The sequence below is a fragment of the Bradysia coprophila genome, unplaced genomic scaffold (genome assembly GCF_014529535.1).
Source record: "Bradysia coprophila strain Holo2 unplaced genomic scaffold, BU_Bcop_v1 contig_151, whole genome shotgun sequence".
In the NCBI taxonomy this organism is placed as follows: domain Eukaryota; kingdom Metazoa; phylum Arthropoda; class Insecta; order Diptera; family Sciaridae; genus Bradysia; species Bradysia coprophila.
Window position 1 is genome coordinate 657,290 of NW_023503423.1, and position 8,823 is coordinate 666,112.

General features: G+C 37.4%; 1 protein-coding gene and 1 long non-coding RNA gene across 3 annotated transcripts in view; both read left to right on the top strand.

Moving 5' to 3' along the window:
- LOC119074287 (E3 ubiquitin-protein ligase RNF13) overlaps nucleotides 1–3,190 on the top strand; it is a 10,531-nt gene extending 7,341 nt beyond the window's left edge. The window contains exons 4-7 of one of the 2 annotated variants that reach the window (XM_037180308.1): nucleotides 445–536; nucleotides 601–1,203; nucleotides 2,487–2,592; nucleotides 2,657–3,190. In XM_037180308.1, coding sequence (XP_037036203.1) covers nucleotides 445–536; nucleotides 601–1,203; nucleotides 2,487–2,592; nucleotides 2,657–3,029 — 1,174 coding nt within the window. In that variant the 3' untranslated portion in view covers nucleotides 3,030–3,190. Of the gene's footprint in view, nucleotides 1–444; nucleotides 537–600; nucleotides 1,204–2,483; nucleotides 2,593–2,656 lie in introns of both variants that reach the window. The other variant, XM_037180307.1, reaches the window with a different exon arrangement.
- Nucleotides 1–6,441, top strand: part of LOC119074293 — a 17,214-nt gene extending 10,773 nt beyond the window's left edge. Inside the window, exon 3 of the long non-coding RNA XR_005087175.1 lies at nucleotides 6,431–6,441. This is a non-coding gene — a long non-coding RNA (uncharacterized LOC119074293). The remainder of the gene's footprint in view (nucleotides 1–6,430) is intronic.
- The last annotated feature ends 2,382 nt before the right edge of the window (nucleotides 6,442–8,823 follow it).

Sequence of the window (8,823 nt, forward strand, 5' to 3'; positions counted from 1 at the left end):
ATTCACGAGAGTTATGAACGAAAATATAGTAAATGTTCAGTGTTGCAACATGGATGTTCCGCGCAACTGAGTATGGGGCGTTGCAGCTGACCTCATCCGCTATCATTTCACATATGCGTATAGGAACCCAGTACTTTCGGGTTGAAGGTCTACAGAAGTCTTGGAAGAAAAAAAATGGTTGCTCAATTGCAGGTCACAACTCTCGTGGATGTATACTTGTCCTAACCACAGTGCATATACTCCACCTTTAGGTATTTTCAGGGTGTGTCCTCTAGAATTGAAGGGAAAATCCGACGAGTTATCACTAATTTAAATCGGAGAACCCTTCCTCCCAAAGTTAATAAATTCATCTGAAGTTTCCACTTTATTCTTAAGCCAATTGAAAATCCTAAATTCTGTCCAGCGATAGCCAAGAGAGATAAATCTTTTATTTTGTTCCCTCAGGTACAATTGCACATTCGAGGAAAAAGTACGAAATGCACAATTGTCTGGCTATGATGTAGCAATCGTATATAACTTGGACAGCAATGAGCTGGGTAAGCAGAGTGAACCGTCCATTTTTTGGTCAAAATTAATTCAACTTGTCTTTTGTCGTAACAGAACAAATGTCTGCCAAAAGTGATGACGGCATAACGATACCATCAGTTTTTGTTGGTGAAACAACCGGAAAGATTCTAATGATCAACTATCAATACCAAGACGGTTTCGTGTTGCTCATAAACGACGAACTGCCGTTCAACATAAACACCCATCTCATTCTTCCGTTTTCGATTGTGGTGGGACTGTGCTTCATCATAATGATCGGATTTATGATTGTCAAATGCATTCGGGAGCAACGTCGTTTAAGGCGCCATCGTCTGCCGCGAAGTGTTCTGAAAACCATACCGACAATTAAATTTAACAAGGGCCATCCGTACGAGGTGTGCGTCATCTGTCTGGACGAGTATATTGAAGGTGACAAGCTAAGGGTATTACCGTGCCAACACGCCTATCACTGTAAGTGCATTGACCAGTGGCTAACGAAAAATCGACGATTCTGTCCCATTTGTAAGCGGAAGGTTTTGCCGAGACGTCAGCCTCGGCAGAGACGCTCGTCGGACAGTACGTCGGATTCGGAACCCGATGCAACCGATTCAACCCCTTTGATTAATCCGGTGGAGCATGGGAATAGTCATGGAACGTTTAACCAATCGAATAATGAAGGTGAGTGGAATAAAAATGCCAACCGATCGTCTGGGCGTAAAAAGTCATCTCGCGGGCTCACGAGATCTTTTTTGACTACTGGATATCGTAAAGGGGTCAAAGTTTCCAAACTAAATTTTTTCTTGTGCTCCGGGAACCGGTAAAAGCTGTAAAACTTAAAACCTGAATATCTCCATCAAGTTTCAATATTTTCTCATGATCTCGACGGTTTTTGAAAGGCTGATTCAATTCCAAAAACCCGCGGAACAACTTGTTGTCAAGTGACCAGCCCGAAAAAGTGTTCTGAAAAAAAAAACGCTAACTTTGAGACTCATTTCCCAGGCCAATTCTTAATTAATAGACATATGCCACTCTTAAAAATTCCATTCACAAATGTTATAAAAGTGATTTCAAGAGTATATCCGATCGGGACATGCCTAGTGTACTGGTAGTGCTCGACCTCCTCTACCACCTCATACCACAGGCTAAACAAAATCATTTGTCTCTCAGGAAATATAAGTCAAAAACCAAATGGTCACATTTTCGATGTTAGGCAATCTTGGCAGTGACACCTTTTGGACCATCGGTTTCTTCGGTAGTTTTGTAGAGTTTTGAAAGCTCTACATTCCGCTAGAAAATTGTTTTCAAAAATACTCTCAACTTTCCGAATTATGACATTCGGAAACTTAAAGTTGCCCGGGGGGACTTCTTCCATGGCTCCATTGGATCCATCAACCACATGCCCGGACACAGTTTTCGATGATATACGTTTTCCGCACACAGGCTGTCGCGGTCCTTAAAATTTGCAAAATTCGATACGCCCTAATCTGCAACTATGTGACTATTCCTGACAGTCAGAATAGGTAGAATTCAAGAAAAACAAGCATTTTTAGGAGTTTTTTTTTGATGTAGTCTGCCCTGGGATTTTAGGAAATATTTTGGTCAGATCATAGAATTCCATCACTCCTAAAGATTCATCTTTTTCACTGTGCTAGAACTCAAGGATGGCAAGTATTTCCATCAGCTTTTTAGAGTCTTTTCTGGATTTGAGCCCTGGTTAAAGTGTCTAAAGGTCAGTTCCCAGAATTCTATCACTCCAGAAGGTCAATCTTCTCCACTTTTCTAGAACTCTGGGACGACATCACTCCTAGAGGTCAATTTTCTTCCTAGTTGAAGAACTTGTCATCAGTACGGTTAGCCCCTTTAGGATATACATTATTCGAATTTCATGTGAGAAAGCGATATGACATAGCTGCCCGGACCACGACTAGACGGTCGTATTCAAAACAAACTCTATTTAGAAGGTGTATCAAGTCATGCCGGTCGTGTGAATCCATTTGACAGAACGCCAAACCTTCCACCAAATCTTTTGAGTCAAGATGACAATACAACATTATGGTCACGAGTCAGGTAATTTTGTTCGACACTCAAATTTTTGAACAAAATAAAAATGTCGAAAAACAAAATTCCACAGAATGTTCCGCTGGCCGCGTATATTTACTCGAAATTCGAACGAAGACATCGAATCCCAAATCGATGACGTGGATTCCGTAGCTGTTGCCATACCTAGTCAAACGTCGTCCAGTAACAACATTTTAAACTCAAATTTAAGCGGCTCGTTTCGTGATAGTGACGACGAACAGCTGATGGAACGAAATATATACGAACCCGGTCAACAAACGGCCGAACACAGTCAAGTGCACCAATCAATCGCCGAACCGTCACCGCCGTCGACCAGCACGCAACAGAGACTTGGTGTTGCAGCCATACCGAACACCGAATTCTGTCCGACAACACCGTTATCATCACGATCGAATCGACGTGATAATAATGATTTTGCTGTTTGAAGTAGAGAGATAATGTGATCGAGTTTTGCAATTCAGGTCATGGGATTAATTGCCTTGATCGAATTGGGTGTGTTAAATGAACTGAAGAATAAAACTGGGTTCTGGAATGAATTTGTGATCGAAACGTTTAAAATAAAATTTATTTTTTATTCTCTGTTGTAGTTCTTGTTGTTTGTTTATTTTTATTTACATTTCTTTCTTTTTTTGAAGAGATCGCTGGCAAAGTTTTGAGTGTATTTTAATCGGGACACTGCCATCGATGAACAATTTTTTTTTTTGGCAAAATGAACTATGAAATGGCCAGATGTTGGTGAACAAGTTACACATTTAATTTTACTTTATACACACCACTGTAGAAATTAAATTGAATTTAAAAAGAAAAACAAAAAAATTTATTCTATGAAAATATTGTTGGAGTACTTGAAGTTCCATGAATATCACAAAAGTAAAATCAAAGACAGAAAATGACAAAATATAATTACGGAATTAGTTAAAAAAAAATGAAATTATATTAAAATTTGTAAAATGAAAAACTCAATTCGTTTTCAATCAGAGAAACTAGTGCTCACCTTTTGGGTGGGTTAGGTCCCTTGACTGACTGATTTTTTCGATAGACTTTTGCAATGCCCCCCATTGACGTTTTGACCAATTCGACGCAGACCGTTATTCTAAGCAACAAATTGTTCTGCGGTATGCGTGCATGGAAATAATGCGGTATCCTGGTATCATAGATACCGGGAAGTCGTCGGGGCGAAAAATTGGATACCGGGAAATTTAGCCTTCGCCGAAGGCGATTTTCTTCTTTTTACTGTAAAAATTAGACCTCACAGGGAAATTTCTATCAGCGGGAAGTACTCACCGGGAAATCATGGCCCTACGTTAGTGAAGGGCCGTGACGTAAGTCCGTTCACACTGAAAAATTTGACAAAAAATTTTTTCCGCAGGACTGAGGAACTTTTTTTACACGAACTTTTTGACTTTTCCCCCTTTGCTCCTACTACCCCCAAAGTATTTTATTCGTAATCTGGGCGTCCATACGAGTTCAAAGAGCTATCACACGCCTCATAAGTTTAAGATTTGGCCGAGATATTAAATTTAAAAAATTGGAAATTTGTATGAAGAAATGGATTTTCATACAATTTGAAATTGATGAATTTTACCAACCTTTGTCACTTTGTCACTCTGTTACTTTGTCACTTTGTTATTCTGTTAACTGAAACTTTTGAATTTACCGGTGAATTTGGCTGAAATTTTCAGGGTATGTTAAGGCCGTAATTCTAAGAAACTAATTTGAAGGAATTTTCTTAAAAGCTTATAATTTCGGAGCTATGAGCGTTTTGAGCCATTGAGCTATATGACACATAACTCAGAAAATATAAAAGATAGAAAGTTCGTTTAAAAGACAAATTTATAGAGTTTCAGATTTCATTCGACACGTGTTTCATGGTTTTCCTAAAAAGTCGTCTATTTGGGAGCTATGAGCGTTTTAAGTGCGAGCTATGTCAGCCATAACTCGGAAAATACGGCAGATATAAACCTCGTGTAAAAGACAAATTTATTGAGTTTTAGATTCTAGTTGATACGTGTTTCATGCTTTCCCTAAAAAGTCGCTTCTTTGGTAGCTATGAGCGTTTTAAGTGCGAGCTATGTCAGCCATCATAACTCGGAAAATAATGCAGATAGAAAGTTCGTTTAAAAGACAAATTTAAAGAGTTTCACATTCTAGTCGACACGTGTTTCATGGTTTTCCTAAAAAGTTGTCTATTTGGGAACTACGAGCGTTTTAAGTGCCAGCTATGTCAGCCATAACTCGGAAAATATGGCAGATAGAAAGTTCGTTTAAAAGACAATTTTATTGAGTTTTAGATTCTAGTCGACACGTGTTTCATGGCTTTTCTAAAAAGTCGTCTATTTGGGAGCTACGAGCGTTTTAAGTGCGAGCTATGTCAGCCATAACTCGGAAAATACGGCAGATATAAAGTTCGTTTAAAAGACAAATTTATTGAGTTTTAGATTCTATTTTTATTTTCGTCAAATTTTCGATTTTCATAAAATTTTTGAATTTCGTAAAATTTTCGATTTTCGTCAAATGAAAGCTGGAAGGTTGAGATCAAAGAGAAAGTTATACGGTTTTGTAAGAAGAATATTTTCGTTCAAACTGCACAATATGATTGTCTATTATCTGCGACCAAATTCTAAAAAATCACAACTTACAAAAGAGCTGATATCGCCCAAAACCACTTGCAGCGGAGGTGTGACGCAAGTCCTGTTATCCACTTACAAAAGAACTGATATCGGTGTAGGTGACGCTTACAGATTCGACACGCAAAAAGATATGCGTCACAAATGACAGCTGATGAGGAAAGCACGCGAAAGTTTGATCAACAAAAATCTTATCAGAAAAATTTTAGAAAGAAAATTATAACTAAGAAAAATTGCGTCACAAGTGGCGATATCAGTTCTTTTGTAAGTGGATAACAGGACTTGCGTCACACCTCCACTGCAAGTGGTTTTGGGCGATATCTATCAGCAGGAAGAATTCATAAATAACCGGGAAATAGCTGTCACCGGGAAATATGTATCAGCGGGAAGTACTCACTGGGAAATATTTATCAGCGGGAAGAATTCAGAACTAACCGGAAATAGCTGTCACTAGGAAGAACTTACCGGGAAATTTTATCAGCTCGAAGAACTTGTCGAGAAGTTTCTTCCAACGGGAGTGTTAAGTCTCTATCAGCGGGAAGTACTCCTCGGGAAATTTTTATCAGCGGTAAGAGTTTATCTAGAAGTTTTCGTCACTATCCCGATCCCGATCCCGATGAATAATTCTCTTCAACGAACTAAACTTTTGATGAGTTACTACTTCTGGTGAAACAGTTCCTAATAGAGTGCATAGACCGAAGAATTTAAAAACTTCGCCTGCGGCGCTTTTGCTCAAATTAAAGTTTCATTTAGAATTTTGAGTTTGTACAGTTTCAAAGAATGGTACCATTTTTGCATCATCAAAAGTCAATCTTCAAAAAATTTCGCTCGCTCCGCTCGCCAATTTCTTTTCTTTATTTAAGTAAATTAAGGAAGAATTTCGGAAAGATTGTTATGCCCAACATATCTGTCAGATTAGACCTTAAGATAATTTTTCAATGAGTTTATATCTGTTTTATCAAAGGATGGACTCGTGCAGTCAGCATCTTTACAAACATTCTCTTCTACAAATTGATGAGTGAAAATGCATACAGAAGAAAGTCACGAAAAGGTTTTAGAATTGTAAGAACTAATGTTAGACCTAAATCTGCTGAAAAAGACTAGAAAGGGCTTGAGAAATAATATTCGCGCCACCGGGAAGTTAATTGCGACCCACCGGGAAATTTTTGTCAAAAAGTTTTGACTTGGTTACCGGGAAGAAAACAATATTTCCATGCACGATGCCTCCAAAATGCACAGATTTTTTTTATAAAATTAATTTTGTTCACAAAATCAACCCAATTTTGTCAGCCGTCAAAAATGTGCCGAAAGCCGTTTTCAGTCTCGATGCAAATAAGTATGTGTAAGGTGTTCTGCAGCAAGAACTAAATGGGTATTGACAATTCTGATCAAAAGAATTTCTAAAAACAGTGTAAAATCAAAAATATAGGGCCGCCATTTTGAAATTATCTTACGTGCGGCTGATCGTTTTGAAGCTTAGACGAACTTATAAAAAGATCAGTGCATTTGAGAGACATACCGTGGAACAATTTTTTGTTTGGAATAATGTTTTACGTCGATTAAAAATAAACTTGTCACGGCGGGGTTGAACAAAACTTAAATAGAGTCGCGACACCACCTCTGCTTTTTCTTCATGTTCTTTTTAGCCGTTTCGGAGAACCGGCACTCATGGCCGTGCGGGACCGTTCCTTTAGGATCAGTGAAATTGTTATCCATTCTTCATAAATGAGTGGTTTTAGTTATTTGAAGCATTCCTTACAATAATTACGTATGTCTGGAGTCGGTTAAAGCTGATTTCCACTTATTTTTGTGGTAAAGTTCCTCTAACGGCTAAATGAAAAAAAAAATGATTTTCATAAGTTGGTTGTATTATGACAAAATCTGTGAACTGTAACTACGACTTGACCTTAAGGACTAACCTAAGGAACATCGTGGGTGGGAATTTTCCCGACCACGCCTTTTGAATTACCATCCACGAATTCAATTTTGCCCACACTACAAAAACGTAAAACGTATTTTGATTTTATTCCAAGTTTTCGATTAGCTTTAGTTTGGTTTTCGTTTAGTTCGTGACAAGTTGGTTTTAGCGTAACAATCAGGAGGTCGACAGATCCATACCACTTAAATTCCAAGTCGTTGATTGATGATTTGATTAAGAATTAAGAGGCTGACAGTCTCACCATTCCTGTGTACAAGACTGTCGACCACTCGCCGACTCTAGACAACACGATATTTAAGTTAACATCAGTTAGAAATTACAAAAATCGACAGTGGCAGCGAAACCATGTCCTCAGCATTGACAAGAAAATAACCAGCTGAACAAATTGATCAAAGCTCAATTTAAATTCTTCAATAAGGAAAGATGGAACGACAGACTTTCACAGTTGAAAAAATACTCTAACCAACTGTGGAAGATTACTAGGCTGGTTAGGAATTGCAAAAGCAGTCTTCATTCCTTAAGGATACATCAGGTGCTAGCAACTACAGACCAATTAGCCTGCCAAACTCCATCAGCAAAATCTTTGAAAAAATTATTTTGAATCGATTACGGCTGTTTATTAAATACAACAACATCTTTGTTTGTTGCTCGGTTTTCGATCTGGTCATTCGACGAATAATCAACTTTTCAGGGTAGCTAATCATATCCAAATAATCATATCCATAAATAAGAAACACTCTACAGGATTGTTCACATTTGACATAGAGAAGGCCTCTGATAGTGCATGGCATAATACACAAAATGTTCCTTCGAAAGTTTCCTTTCTATCTTATTAAAATTGTTCAATCATTTCCACAAAAATGTTCTTTGTACCAAATTGTCAGAAATCTAGGATATCTAGCTCATATCCTAGCAGTAGTCCCACAAGGAAGCGTGCTGAGTCCTACCCTTTATTACATATTCACTTCAGATTTGATTGTAATGTAAGTCATAGTGGAAAGACGTTTTTCGCAGATGATTACTGCATATATGTTTTGCCAAATGGCAAAATTATCAAGAAATTGCATGCCATTGGTAAGATCTCAAATTATTCTGCAAAATAGGAAATCAAATTAAATGACAACAAAACAAACGCGGGCTTTTTCACCAGAAGAAGGGCTCAGAAGTGGAAGAAAAATGTGAAATTTTTCTGAAGACAATAACTTAAAATTAGCTCAAATGGAGAATGTTTCTTCAAGAAAATTTTTTTTGAATCGAAATTTTTGCGAAGACAATAACTTAAAATTAGTCCAAATGGAGCATGTTTCTTCAAGAAAAAATTTGTTGAATCGAAATTTTTGTGAAGACAATAACTTAAAATTAGCCCAAATGGAGCATGTTTCTTCAAGAAAAAATTTTTTGAATCGAAATTTTTGTGAAGACACTAACTTAAAATTAGCCCAAATGGAGCATGTTTCTTCAAGAAAAAATTATTTGAATCGAAATTTTTGTGAAGACAATAACTTAAAATTAGCCAAAATGGAGCATGTTTCTTCGAGAAAAAATTTTTTGTATCGAAATTTTTGTGAAGACAATAACTTAAAATTAGCCCAAATGGAGCATGTTTCTTCGAGAAAAAATTGTTTGAATCGAAATTTTTGTGAAGACAATAAA